Source organism: Budorcas taxicolor, chromosome 2 (genome assembly GCF_023091745.1).
Source record: "Budorcas taxicolor isolate Tak-1 chromosome 2, Takin1.1, whole genome shotgun sequence".
Lineage (NCBI taxonomy): Eukaryota > Metazoa > Chordata > Mammalia > Artiodactyla > Bovidae > Budorcas > Budorcas taxicolor.
Genome location: NC_068911.1, coordinates 8,124,204 through 8,139,452, shown reverse-complemented (window position 1 = coordinate 8,139,452; position 15,249 = coordinate 8,124,204). Strand labels below are relative to the sequence as shown.

The window sequence follows — 15,249 nt, the reverse complement described above, 5'->3', positions numbered from 1 at the left end:
GTGGGTTGCCATTCCCTCCTCCAGGGGATCTTCCTGACCCAGGGATTGAACCCATATCTCTTACAGGCTCTGCACTGGCAGGCAGGCTCTTTACCATTAGTGCAACCTGGGAAGAGGGATCAAACCCATGTCCCTTGCATTGGAAAGCAGATTCTTAACCACTGGGCCACCAGGGAAGTCCAAGTTGTTTCTTGAAACCAGAACTTAACACACCCCACCTATATTTCTGGATTTGGCTGGATTGAAGCCTGGAGCCCACAGACAGGTAAGGCCCTCTGACTCTCCCCATTTATGTGACTGACCGTCAATAAATGCATTGCTATTGACCAGGCCCTTCCTGGAAGCCTCAGCCACACTATTACTTCATCTGAGCGATAAGCAGACTTCAAAACACAGGTTGGGAGCGCCAAGCTCCATTCCTGCTTTTCAAGTACTTGTTAGATGTGTCAGACCACAGCATTTGTAAGAAAGAAGTACCTGGGAGGCAGGTAAACGTGATCTACGTGGCATGCAAATATACTCTGATGAACTCTTATTATTATAGAAAACATCCAATGTTATTTGCTCACACCACCTGAAATGAAAACTGCCAGCCGAAAAAGGATAATTATGAAGAATATCACCAATACAAGGAAAATGATGATGGAATAACATTAAGTGGAAAAAGCAGAATATAACTATATACTCATGATCAAAGGTCCATAAAAATTATATATGTATATGAATAAGGACTGCTCAGGTAAAGAGGCGTGCTGATGAGAAGAGTGGTCTCTTTTCTATCAATAGGCAGTGAAGATGGAAAGTAACTGCAGACAAAGAAACCCAGCGACTTGTTCAAGTGGCTTCCCAGTGGAGAAACCTCACTAAGGGAGGACCCAGGGACGAGCTGGACTTTTTTTTTAAAAAAGAGTGTAGGTTATTTAGAAAACAAGAGCTGCAGGTTCTCTGGGTCTCTGGCAAAAGGCAAAATAAGCTGGCCCCCTTTCAACTAAGCCACTAACACAGAGCTAGCACTGGCACAAGAAAGCGCAAGCAGGCCCACCAAGCTGCTGATGCCTGAGAAGGACAGCACAAATGACTCATTTACTGTGGAAGAGGCTTCACGTGAGCCTCAGTCAGAGTGTTCAGGAAACCCTAGGTGGGTACAATTGAAAGGCTAGAATTTGGAACTAAGAGCTGGATAAACTCCTGAGATAGCAAAAGGGTTAGAACAAAGGCAATCCCTCTCCATCACTAGGCTGTCTCCCCACCTTATTCCATTTCACAGATGGGAAAACTGAGGTTCACAGAGGAACAAGGGATGTGGTCAAGAACTCATAACGAGACCCTGGCATCTGGATCTCCCTGCTCCTTGTCCCAGGTGTCTAAGTGTGTTCTCCTGCTCCTAGTTTGGTGTGGCCTCTGGCTCCCAGAGGGGACACAAAGCCCTCAGTGGACTTGAATTAGAATACAATACAGGTACAAAGGAGACTTGTTTCTGCTTTGCTTTGTTAAGGCAGTTCTAGCTGTGTTGGTGATGCACACAGGATTCCTAATGAGGGCAAGCTTGCAGCTCTAGTGGGCGGGGTGGGGAGGGTGGTGGTAATTTGGTTTCCTTGGTCAGCAGAGGATGGCATTCGAGTGGCTCATTTTCTGATCTGAGTCTTTTCAGGACTGGGTTGGGACCCGTGATTGTGTCTGTCACCTCCCCATGGACTGAGTGGACCACCTGGGGACAGAGGGTTGATGGGACCAGTGGGGGCTCTAAATTCCATCTTGCTTTTCTAAAATAAGGAATGAGGAGCCATTATTTCTCTGAATGCTGTAGCAAGCATTATTAAAATTATAGCTCTTTATTGCCTTTAAAAGAAGAAACATCTCCTACACATTGTAGTTAGATGGGTTACCACCTGCCCTTTGATATGAAGTGAAAGACTTGGCCAGAGGTCACTGATTCCCTGGATGACCTGGGAGAGGAGCAAGGCATGTGAGGTGCCCTATCGAAGCCATTCCTGAACACGGAATTGGTCAGCCCAGAGCTGAGAACACCCAGGGCGTCTGCATAGTGCACACGCACATTCTATTCTTCTCTGTGAAATGTGCAGCATTTTAAACCAAAGCTAAACGTGGCAGCTCCATCAGAAACCCACTGACTCACCAGACACAATGCCCATGGATGGGATGCAAGTGCTGGGCTTACCTGGAACATCAATCAATCTCTTGTAGACATTCAAGAAGGCTGCCTCAGCTTCTTTGCTTCTTTTACTCAGTGCATCAATCTGAAAGGAAATGGGAGGAAGACAAGAAGAACAAAGAGCTCAAAATTTGTCAAGAGGTGATTTAATAATAGACTTCCCCGGTGGCTCAGATGGTAAAGCATCTGCCTACAACGCGGGAGACCTGGGTTCAATCCCTGGGTTGGTAAGATCTCCTGGAGGAGGAAATGGCAACCCACTCCAGTATTCTTGCCTGGAAAATCCCACAGACAGAGGAACCTGGTAGGCTACAGTCCATGGGGTCGCAAAGAGTCGGACACGACTGAGCAACTGAGTGACATCTGAGCAGAGTTCTCAAGAGCAGCTCACCAGGTGGAGGGGAGACACGAAAGGGGAGGAACACATTCAAACACCAAGGTTCTGAAACCTGTGGGCCCTTAGGTCCTCTCGAAGAATTTTCTGAAAACCAAAGACCCTCCTCCTAGAAACACACACGGTTACACGCTCTACTTGTAGGACACTCATGTGTCCACCTGTATTCTGTCCACAGAATCCAGATGAAGAAACTCGGATGGGGCTATAACACCCCAGGGAATGTGGGGCTGCTGGGGGCGGAGTGTGAGACTGGCCAGGTGAGGGGGTCGGTGCACTGTCTGGACCTGAGTCAGAGTGGAAGGAGGCCAGGAGGGGCAGGAAGGAGGCGACCATTCCCACCAGGTTGCTGCCTCTGCCCCAGTGAGAACGTGCAGGGCAGCGGCAGTGGGGACTGCGGGAAAGAGGCCGAGCAGAGAGCCCAGGTCCAGCTGAGCTGATGTGAGACTCAGAGGATCCAGGAGTGTTAAGGACAGTGTCTGGGTTTCAAGCTTAGGCGACAGTGAGTTCCTGCCTCAGTGGCCAGGATCAGCGTGTCTCATGAACCAACCTAGCTGAGCTGGTTTCCCTCTGGTGAAAAGTCCATTCATCAGAGAATGGTGATCCGTCCCCAGCACGCTGGACACACATCCACAGAGGCTCCAGCGGCTGGCTGGACTCTACGTATTTTGCTCCCCAAGCACGTTCGCTCAGACAACAGATCACTTTTTACCCCTGAAGCGTGCAAGATGCTACATGCACGGAGTTCACGCTGGCTCAGGAAAAGGACACTAAATTATATATTCCTCTGTCCCCTCACAGAATTATACTCTGTCTCCAACATTATTAAAGAGGCAAAAGGATGTGGCGTAATTACAGGGCCTCTCACCTGAGCCAACCGACAATTTGTTAAGGGCTGACAGAGGTCACCTGATTAAAGACCCTGGGGAAGACCCTGGGGAGGGGGACACAAGGTTTGTGGGAGAGGGAGCAGGGCAGGTCTTGGGGAATCCAAGGCAGCGGAAAAAAAGTACAGTGCATGCACTTCCAACTTCTACCAAGTCATGCTGCAAAATGCCTACATGAAGGCAGTCGTTGAGGACTCAGACCCACTTTCTCCCCTGATAAAACAAGGTGGTGATTTAGGCATGTTTTCCAAATAATCTACAAGGACTACTTAAAAATGTCAAGGTAGTCCTCTCTTTATTTTTAAAATAAAATCCTTCCCCCAGTCTGATTCTTAGCAGTTCATATTCATTGTATAATTAGAAATATATTAAAAAATAAAGAGGAAAATTAACCCCATAATTCTGCCATTCACCAGTGGAAGTCATTCCTCTGTCTGCAGTTCCCTTTTAATTCTGAATGAAAAGTAGGCATGTAGGCAAACTATAGAGACAGTAGATTAGTGGTTGTCTAGGGCGGGGGACCTGGAGGATGACGGCTAAGGGGTGTGGGTTTCTTTTGGGGGTGATGAAATGTCACACGATTGATCGCGACTGTTGTAAAAGTCAATGCAGTACAAGTCAATGCCAGGTTTAAATGGGTGAATTATATGGTATGTGAACTAAGTCTCAATAAAGCTGTTTCAAACGTGTGTGTGTGTATGTGCTAAAATCAAACTGTATGGAAAATTTTGTATTGGGCTTTCATGAACATACAAAGTCTTTTCAATGTCTAGTATATAATTTGGGGAATGCCTTAGCAGTATTATTTCAAGTGTTCCTAACCACCGCCTCCATCAGTGTTTTGAGCAAAGGGGGATATTCGGAGTTGCCTTTCCAGATGTCTCGAGTTCTCCCTTCACTCTGGACCTTTCTGCCACCTCCTGTGCGTGCTGTGCCCATGGGCATCAGAGTCTGCCCCAGAAGCAGGGCAGAGGCCCCGGCTGCTCTCCACGCCTCTCGACACCCACAGATGCCTCTCTGCTTAGCTCCAGATCTGCCTAGAGAGGACCCTCCACTTCCCAGGAATTCGGCCCAAACCCACAAAGGTGGCTGCCTGTACGGGGGCAGAGAATGGGATGTGGAAGGATCCTGAACACTGTCTTCTCTCTCCTGTCTGGGTTGTTGGTGGGGATGTGAGGGAGGGGTGAGTACCCTATATGACACACTTGGGACTGTTATGGATGGCACCGTACCCCTGTCCTGAGAGTCTGGACCGCCAGTACTCATGAACATGGCTTTATTTGGGAATAGGGTCTTTGCAGATGGCCGAGTTAAGATGAGGTCATTAGGATGGGCCCTCATCCAACATGACCTTGTCTTTATAAACAGGGGGTATCTGGACACAGGGACAGTCATGCACACAGGAGAAGCTCACGTGAGCAGGAAGCCAGGGATGTGGGCGAGGCACCTACAAACCAGAGATGGTCAGCAAACCACCAGGAGCCAGGGGAGGGGCCTGGAACAGACCCTTCCTCACGGGCCTCAGAAGGAACCAGCCCTGCCGACACCCTGACCTTGGCTCCGGCCTCCAGACTGTGAGAAGCACATGTCTGCTGTTGAGGCTGCTCAGTCTGCGGCTCTTGGTTACGGCAGCCCTAGCAAATTAGTACAGGAACCTTGAACTTGTGTCTTCTTTGTGCTCTGTTTGCACAGATGCAAGAACACTCAACCCAGTCCTGCGAGAACGAGGCCAGGCCGCTGAGCTTTATTAACACATTAGGCAACTGGGCTGAGGATTCTTAAGAGAGGTGGTGGGAGCGCCACGTGTGGGTGAGTTTCTCCTTGATGAAGTCCCCCAAGCCTTCTTCCAAAGTTTCCAAACCTGGAAGGATTTGTTGGTTCTGGCAATTTTGAGACTTTCTCTGCTCACTCACTCTTTTGACTCCTGCCACACGTTTGGGCTCGGAGTTTGGGTCTGTCCTCCCCCTTGCCCAGCTCCATCTTTTCTGGGGTGGGCCTTCCCTTGCTGTGGCCTGGGACTTCTCAATTTCCATGCTTTCTCTTCCTTGAGCACCCTTTGTTGGCATCTATGCCTCCTGAAGATCTGGCCGAGCTGCCAGACTCAGTGCAGGCTCCACTGGCCCAAGGATGCCTGTGCCGGGTTTTCCTGGAGCCAGGCTGGCCGGCCTCGTGTGCCAGCCCCACCGACCAGGGCTGGGTGGGTGGGGGAGCCAAGGGGGGTGAAGTGCTCAGCGCCTGGCGCAGGGAAGTGGGGCCCCATCTGTCCCCCTTATCATGTTGTGAGAGAGGAAGAGACAGCGTCATCTTCATCCTCACGCCCTCAGCGCCTACCTTTGAACCAGAACTCAGCGTGGAAGCCCCTCGGCACAAGGGCTAAGAGGTTTGTGGACGAGAAGAGGTCTGTGGTGAGGTCTTAGGCACGGATTGGATGTCAGGTCCTGGGTTAGACATTCTGGCTACTTAATGTGCAAAGCTAGCCTGAGGCAGAGACGCTGTCTACCACCCATACGCATGCAGGACCACCGCGAGGAATAGTAGAGGACAGAGGGGCTGCTGTTGGTGGAGCTTGGACAGATCTGGAGAAGCTCTGGGGGTGCTGAGGCCCTGGGTAAAACCTGTTCTGCTCTGGGGATCCGCCTCGCCTTGCACTCCAGCCACACCCGGTTACTCCCTATTCCCTCAATACATGAGCAGTTTCCCCACAGCCTGGAAGGCGCCTCTTTGGAATGTTCCTCTGATCCTCCAGGCTCAGCTGATCTGTCTCCGGGCTGCAGGCTGCCGGCCACTCCCGTCACCACATGGGATTGTCCCGAAGGTCCGGGACCGCAGATGAGGCTCTGTCGGGAGACCTGGGATTCCCTGAGAGCCTGTGCTAGGCTTTCCTCCTAACGGCGAGCACATAGTAGGTGCTGAATACATATTTACTGTGTGAATAAATATTTACCTACATTGGTCAACTGTTTTATTTGCAGAAGTGAGCAAATGGTGAAGGGGTACAGCTTGAGGTACAGAATGAGGTAAGCAATGAAAATGCTTACTATGTAGAGAGCGCTGTGACTCGTCAGCAGGTGGGTGACCTGCTTCTCTGATGAGAGGCACCTGGTTGGAGCCAGTGCAGGGGAGCATCCTTTCCCATCACACATCTCCGTGGTCTCCGGCCGGCCTCCTATGTTGAACTTCTCATCCCCACCTCACCCAGATGCCCACCCTGTGATTCTACTGAGAGTTTCCTGTATCCAACAGTTATCCTTTCAACATCACTTTTATAATGCTGAGTTGGGCTTTTCTGTAATAAGGATTAACATTCAAGTTAAAGGTCTATAGAAAGGGGTTTTATTTCAAATCTTGATGAATATTTGCTTCCAGCAGGACGAGAACTCAGAGGCCAGGGCTAGAGGCCAAGCTAATGGGAATCGACGATGAGAATCCCAAGATTTAGAAGGGGTGAGGGAACACCCAACCTTCTGGGAGCTAGCGGAGCTGCACTACAGGACGTGGGGCATCCTGCGGAGTGTTTGCTACCGCTCCCCTCACATCTGCCCTCCCTGTGAGGGCAGCGCCTGTCTCTGCCCACAGCCACATGACTTGTGGGGGCTTTCTGGCCCACAGGTGGCAGACTGGGCCGTGTGGGACATAAGTGGTGGTGCCCCACGCTTTGTCTGCGTGTAAGACCTAAGAGTGAGTGTGCGGTTCAGCTCTGCGTGCTTGCTCTCTGCCGTGAGAACAGGACAGCCTCAGAGGAGCCACTTCTTGCACTGGGATCTCTGAATAAAGACATGTGGGGCTTCCCTGGTGGTCCAGTGTCCAGCGGTCAAGAGTCTGCCTGTCAATGCAGGGGACACGGGTTCCATCTGCGGTCCAGGAATCTCCCACATGTCCCCAGCAACTAAGCCCGTGGCCACAGCTACTGTGCCCGAGAGCCCTAAAGGCTGTGCTTGGCAGCAAGAGAAGTCGCCACAGTGAGAAGCCTGCACACTGCAGCCGTGTGGTCCTTGCGCCACCTGAGCTCATGGTGAGTCTCTTTCTGTCCACTCCCAGCACTGAGCAAGGATGCCTCACCTCTGGAAGCGTCCTCTCCCCACTCTACAGTCTGTCCCAGGGCAGGTCAGCAGCACCTTCCTCTTTTGACCTCCACCCCCCACACCCACCAAGCCCCCACCAGCCCCCAGGTCTTGACTAACATGGGAGGACTCCTGGGGTATGTCTGTGCATGAACAAGGGTAGATTCCAGGCTGAGAAGTCTGCACCGGTCAAGAGATGCCTCGAGGCTCACTGGTGGCTTTTATAACATCAGGGACCTTGGAAGATCAGGGTAGAGAAGGTGGTTTTCTACAGCTGAGAGCTTCGAGAAGCTTGGTAATATCCACTGCACTTTAGTCTAAGTAGTGTGGTGCTGGAGAAGACCTTTGAGAGTCCCTCAGACTGCAAAGAGATCAAACCAGTCCACCCTAAAGGAAACCAACCCGGAATATTCGTTGGAAGGATTGATGCTGAAGCTGAAGCTCCAATACTTTGGCCACCTGATGTGAAGAGCTGAATCACTGGAAAAGACCCTGAAGCTGGGAAAGCCTGAAGGCAGGAGGAGAAGGGGACGACAGAGGATGAGATGGTTGGATGGCATCACCGACTCAATGGACATGAGTTTGAGCAAACTCTAGGAGATGGTGAAGGCCAGGGAAGTCTGTTGTGCTGCAGTCCATTGGGCTGAAAAGAGTCGGTCATGCCTGAGTGACTGAACAAGAAGAAGAAGAAATGCAGCGTTATGACAGCCAAGCTCTGGTCTGGTTTCAGGGAGCCAACTGCCCTAGTCAGAACTAGAGGACCCTGGGGAGGAGGTGTCAGTGGAGGGCAGAGGAGGGAAGGGCTTTGTGAGTGGAGAGGAACCAGTCAGGGTAAGTCATCTCTAAAAGGGAGCAAATAAGACCTCTTCACAGGCTTTTTGTAAATATTTTTTAAAAAATGTGTGCACATTGCCAGCAAGTGGACCAAGCACTTGGGAGGCATGAAGCCTTGGTGGCTGCTGTTACGCTCTGCTTGTGGGCTGGTGACTCTAGCATCTCTGCCGGGGTGGCCTGAGTCCCAGGGCCATGACTGCTGCACACTCCACTCACAGTGAAAAGGATGCTATTCATTGGGTACCCTGAATGGGCTGCTGTGGATGCTGGACATAGCCCAGCTGGGCTACCCCCACGGCCACACACAGAGTGCCTTGTCATGCCAGCTGTAAAGATGGACAACAGCGTGGACTTGGTACAAGGGCCCAGGGATCACCAAAAAGATACGAAACAGAATGATGGGCCTTGATGACCGCTCAGTGGAGCGTATTTTGACGTGGAAATGGCTCATCCTTTCAGGGTGTTGCTTGAACTTGCCAGGCACAGGTGGTAGGCAGGGCAGAGGCACCTGGGGCCAGGAGATGGTACATTGCCAGAAAAGCAAGGCTGAGCCGCAGCCCCTAAATCAGCCTCTCTGTGCCTCAGGGTCTATGTCTGCAAAATGGGGAGAAGAACTCTCGTGCTGTGAATGGTGATGGGGGCTGCCATATGGGCAGCGCCATTTCCCAGATGGAGAAACTGACCAAATTGCTTAGAACCAAGCCCCCAGGCAAAACCACTACTCCGATATGATGACATCCCTGCACAGCACTGGAACTGGCGGCCACGTGGCTGGGGGGCTGCGGGTGGGAAAGAATGTATGCTTTGAAGGAATGCAGACTTGGGTGCTGATGGCTGGAGGATCTGGAGGCGGGTTACTTGGTTTACGCCTGGGTCACTTCATTGGCTTAGTGGTTGTGAAATGACATGTGAATATCTGGAATGGTCGGGAGCATGCAGAAGCTGAGTAAAGATCCATGTCTTCCTGAGTAAGCCCAAATCTGCATTCTACCCACTACAGCACAGGCTGGCCTCCGCTGCCATCCAGCCCAGCAGCAAGCCAGAAATGCTCAAGAACAGAGACTCTTAAACAACATTTAAGGCACCATGGTGGCAACAGCACACTCAGGAACAATCTGCTAGCTACACCCTGGGAATGTACAAACTAATGATTTAGAAATAAACACAGACCATTAGTGCAATTTTCAAATTGATGCGCGTTGCTGGACTATGGGCCAGTGAGGATCAGGAAGAGCTGCAGGGATACAAAAGCATAGTTCTGTCTCTATGTCTGGCTGCAGAATTCTTTCCAGAGCAAAACACGATGTGAAGAGCCATGTGGAATTCCAGAAGGCAATGGAGAATGACCAAGGTCCTGTCCAAAACAGATGTGGATGGAGCCACAGCTTCCCAGTTCTAATTTTAACTGAACCTGGCCACGTAAGAGGAGCATACTTTCTGAGAGAAGATCGCATTAGCTGAGAGTCCAGGAATTCTCCTCTAAGTATATGTCTACTTAATGCTTGGCAAATACCAATCCAGCTATAGCCGAGAGAGATGAGAGAGGACCCTGGAGGAGACGCCCTCCGGCCATCTTTGGAACGATGTGGAGAGATGAGAGGCTGGAAACAGGAGTGGGAGCCCAGCTGCCACCAGCAGCTTTGTCACTCAAGGTCACGTTCCTTCATGACTCCCAGCACCCAGACCCAGAGGGCAGTGAGGAAGAATCACAGTGGAGGTACTCCCTGTTGCAGAGAACTGAACAGGACTTGTTGGGAATCCCTACCCTGCTCAGCGCAGGGGGCACAAACCCCAGAGGGCAGGTCTGGTTATAAAGGCAATGCAGTGCAGACCTGGGCCATGACATGAAAGTGCGCCTTAGACAAACTGATGACACAGTCCTTAACTATCCCTCCAGCCCCAAAGTTCCCAGGAGAACCGACTGGAGAATTCCAGGAGACAGTGCCATGAAGAGTGGGTGGGGGTGGAGGGGGGCACAGAGAAGACCCGTGGCGGAGGATAGCAAGAGCACAGTAAAGACGATAAAAGAGCAACAAGCATGTCGGTCTTCCTGTACAGTTTACAAAGCCCTCTCCTGTACATCTGACAGTCCAGCTGTCAACGTGTATCTGAAGAGCTGTTGTGAGGAAGAAGGATTAGCTATCTCGTCTCTCCCTGGAGCAAGAAACCAAAAACAACAGGTAGAAGTTACAGAAAGCAGATCACAGCTTAACAGCAGGAAAACCTTTGCGAACAGCAGAGCACTTCCGAGGTGGGATGCGCTGACGCCTATCTTACTCGTTCATTCATTCCTTCACTTTGTCAATAAAATCACTTAAGGAGTGGCTAACATGTGCCAGGAGGTGTGCCAGCCTGTCCTCTGTGGCCAGAGCCTCCACTTCCCCTCTCAGAGGACACAGTGTGGAAGGGGCCATCCCCCCACCCGCCACAGGGAAGCCACAGCAGGGCTAGAGAGGCTTCCCCAAGAGTGAATGCCTACCTGAGACACTTCAAACACTATTTTGTGAACAGATGATATGTATATAGTAAACAGAATTCATTTTAAGTATAAAAACATGGTGTTCAGCAAGGTTGCGTAAAATCAATATATGAAAATCAACTGTCTTTCTATACAGTAGCTGTAAACAATATGGAAGTGAAATTAAGAAATATTCATGGTTTGGGAGGTTTAATTTATTGTTAAGATGGCAAAAGTTCCAAATCGGTCTGTAGGTACAATGCAATCCCCATCAAAATGCTAGCTGGCTTCACTGAAGGATAAGACTAGCTGGTCCTAAGAGTCATATGCAAATGCAGTAACCCCAAAAGAAAAATAAAGTTGGAGGACTCACTACAATTTACTTACTATAACAGCTTACCACAAAGCTACATTAACTAAGACCGTGAGGCCCTGGCTTAAGGACAGATATACAGAACAGACTAGAACTAAGAGTCCAGAAACAAAGCCCTGGTCAAATGACTTGTGACAAGGGTGAAAGAGCAGCAGCAGCAGAGCTGGGACAACTAGCCACTCGTGTGCAAAGGAATAAAGTCGGACCCCGCCTCACACTGATGCAAAAATTAACTCAAAGTGAATCAAAGGCCAAAATGTAAAAGGTAAAACTACGAAAACTCTAAAAAGGAAACACAGATGTAAATCTTCATGACCTTAGCTATGATGCCGAAAGCACAAATAACAAATGAAAACTGGATAAGTTGAGTTTTACAATTTAAAACTTTTGTGCTTCAAAGGACACTATCAAGAAAATGAAAATACAACCCAACAAAATGGGGAAAAGTTTTTGCAAATCATATATCTGATAAAGGATTAGTATCCAGAATACATAAAGACCTCTTACAACTCAATAATAACAGATAAATAACTGAATTTTAAAATGGACAAAGTATCTAAATATACATTTCTCTAAAGAAGATATACAAATATCCAGTAAGCACATGAAAAGATACTCAACATCAATAGTTATCAGGAAATGCAAACCAAGACCACAGTGAGATACCACTTCACACCTACCAGGATGACTATAATAAAAAAGACAGATAATAAGCCTTAAAGAGGATGTAGAGAAACGAACCCTCACATACTGCTGGTAGAAATATAAAATGCCGTACACCACAGGAAAACAGTCTGGCTGCTCCTCAAAACGTTGAACGTAGGGTTACTATTAATATATTTTGCACTTATTCCATTCCTAGGTATATATTCAAGAAAGATGAAAATCATTATCTCTGAAGAAACTTGCATATGAATGTTCTTAGCAGCATTATTCAAAATAGCCAAAGGGTAGAAAATATTCCACCAGCTGTCAATTGATAACGAACAGATAGAATGTGACAGTCACACAATGGAATATTACGCAGCCATAAAAAGGAATTAAGTATTGATACAGGCTCCAGCATGGGTGAATCTTGAAAACCTGCTTAGTGACAGAAGCCAGTCACAAAAGACCACACGCTGAATGATTTCATTTACATGAAATGCTGAGAATGGTTAAATCTAGAGACAGAGAGTAAGTAATTAGTGGTTGCCAGGGACTGGGGGTGGGGTAAGTGGGGAGTGAATGCTAACGGGTATGAGCTTTCTTTCTGAAATGATGAAAACGTTCCATAACTGGATTTTGGTGATGGCTGCCCAAGTTTGTGAGTACACTAAGAACCATTTAATAGTAAAAAAGAAAACAGAGACAAAACCAAAAAGTATAACCATATCGTGGAAAGTAGGTTTCCTTCCCATCCTCATCTACCTGTCATCCAGCTGCCTGGCCTGGAGGCAAAGACTCACTTGAGCATCTTTCCAGAAACATTCTATGCACTTACAAGCATCTGTATGCACACACTGTCTCTCTTAGAACACACACGCACGGGAGGGTGGTCTAGATACTGTTCTGCACCTCCTGTCGTGCACACTTCAGGTCGGCTTCCTATGTGATGGGAGGGGCAGGGCTTCCAGGCAGAGGGGACCGGTGCAAAAACAATGTGGCCTGCTCACAAGTGCAGGATCTGCTATGCCTGGAGCAGAGTTTGTGTGTGTGTGTGTGTGTGTGTTGGGGGCGGGGGGAGGGTTGGGGGTGTGAGGTGGTGAGGGGGCGGCCTAGGGGCGAAGCCTGGGGCCATAGCCTCATGCTGAAAGGTTCTGGGAGTCCCGGAGGCTGTCAACCAGGAAGTGATAGGGTTGCTCTGAAGGAGAAGGAAGAGGATCACCTAAGCAGGGATGGGCAGGTGTGCATGAGAGCCTTGGGAGGTTGGGGCTCATTCCAGGAGGATTTAAGAGGTTGAAGGCACTGGAGGAGTCTGTGATCAATAACCAGAGCTTCCTCTTTACCAGCCCTGCTTTGACACCATGATCTTTAAATACACACACATACACGTCTCTGCTACCTAGTGCAGATTTCCCGTTATACGGATGAGGCACAGAGAAGCTAAAATGACTCATTCAAGGTCACCCAGGTAAAAGATGATGTCAGGATTCAAATCCAGCTCTGTCTCCTTTCAAAATCTGGGATGTGTCTGTTTGGTTTTCTCTGCTACTCTCAGCCATGTCCCTGGAGAGGAGGCACCGGAGAGGCGGGGGGTCGGGGGTGCAGGGGGCGGGCAGGGTGTCACACAGGAGAGAAGCCGGGGGCAGCAAAGAGGAGCAGTGCATGCACCCAGCACCCCCAGAACTGTTGCTTCACAGAGTGAGGGCAGCTGTGAAGCTTGCCTGCAGGGGGCTGACATGCGAGGGACTGGACATCACTCGAGGCTGGGCTCCTTCAGCCTGGGACCCTCGCTGGAGGTGCTAAGGATGGAGTGACAGGAGGGTGGCATCTGGCTGGGCAAGAGGGAGCCACAGATTCCAGGATGGGACCAGGAGACGGTGAGAGGTGAGGAGAGTCAAAAGCCTGGAAGCAGGGGGCACAGACCTCCCCCCAGAGCACCCCGTCTGCTCCTCACACTCACTCCTGCCCTTCCACCCAGCCACTCTGGTTGGCGATAATATCCCCAGAGCAGGTTGGGTGGGGGAAGGCTTCGTGAGATCATGGAGATGGTCATTTGTAGAAGCAAAATGCTGTGCAAATAATTACTAGCAAAGAGAGCAGGGGCAGAGTCTGACAGATCTGGAATGTGGACTACTCCACTTTTGGGCAACAGAACCTCTCTGGCTCTCAGCTGTGATCAGTGTCCCTGTGCTCCCCACCAACCCTCCTGAGTCGTGCACATACGTTCGCAGTCCTTCTTTTGACCATCTGGTCGTCGGTGTCAGTTTCATTTAAGGAATTACTGCATTAAATTGATGGAGCATTTAGTAAAACCTAATTAACATCCAGACTGAGTTTTTCCAAGGGAAGGGAGATCTGTAGAAAATAAAATACCCTAATAATTTAAATTCCACAGTATTCAAATAAACACTATCCGGCTGAATATTGCGAGCTGGATAAATTTAGTTCAGGAGAAAAAAAACTATTACAGTCAGTCTATTCTCACAGACAAATACTACTTCTAATCTTCATTCAAATCACCTCTCCTCACTTCTTCACATTTATTATCTGAGAAAACAGGCACTAAGAGAGAGATGAACTGACTTCATGAAGGTCAAGGTCACTGGCGAGTCAGGCCTCAAACCTCGGCCTTACAGCTCTAGGTCCAGGGCTTTTACCTCATATCACAGCTGCCTGCCGGTGTCCTGAATGGGGCCGGGACTGCGAACACACAGAATTGAGCCTTTTCTCAATCAGTAGAGAATGCTTTTCATTTATACGCCAAGGGTGTTAACTCTCCATCTATACATCCATTCAACCAGCCATTCATCCATCCCCCCATCCACCCACCTAGCCATCCATCTATGCGCCCATCCCTTCATCCCCCCATCCTCATCCATCCATCCACCTACCTACGCATCCATCTACATGCCCATCCCTTCATCCACCCATCCATCTGTCCCCATTCATCCATCGTGTCCTGAGGGCCTGCCACATGCCAAGCACTGTGCCACGTGGGGGTACAGATCTTGCCCAACTGTTAAGCTCCATGAAAGGCACATCTGAGGTAATTACCTAAAACCACATACTGGGGTCTAGTTTAGGTCTAATCTGGCACAGAGTAGATGTTCAGTAAATATTTACTGAAGGGAAGAATGAACAAGCAGACCCTGTCCTCCAGGAGCTCATGGTCGCAAACAGAGCAGAGGAGCAGTCCAGGAGCACAGGTGGCCCTGGCTGAGCTACAAGATCACTTTGGTGGCTCCCTCAGTACAGGCTCCCTGACACAGACCTTGTTTCTCCAACTTAGGGAGCAGCGAAGTACAATGGGCCCGTCAGAAGCTCCCGTGGGCACTGGTACTGGTCCCTCTGTCATGTGGGACCTTGAATTCCAAACCTGTGACTCTCTGATCGCTAAAGCCTCGGGCTCTGAGTCAACTTTGCC

General features: G+C 49.5%; 1 protein-coding gene across 1 annotated transcript in view; it reads right to left on the bottom strand.

The window, feature by feature from the left end:
• The window catches only part of CUX1 (cut like homeobox 1), a 324,659-nt gene that overhangs the window by 133,018 nt on the left and 176,392 nt on the right, over positions 1-15,249 (bottom strand). Inside the window, exon 4 of the mRNA XM_052662088.1 lies at positions 2,180-2,258. Within this exon, the coding sequence (XP_052518048.1) occupies positions 2,180-2,258 (79 nt within the window). The remainder of the gene's footprint in view (positions 1-2,179; positions 2,259-15,249) is intronic.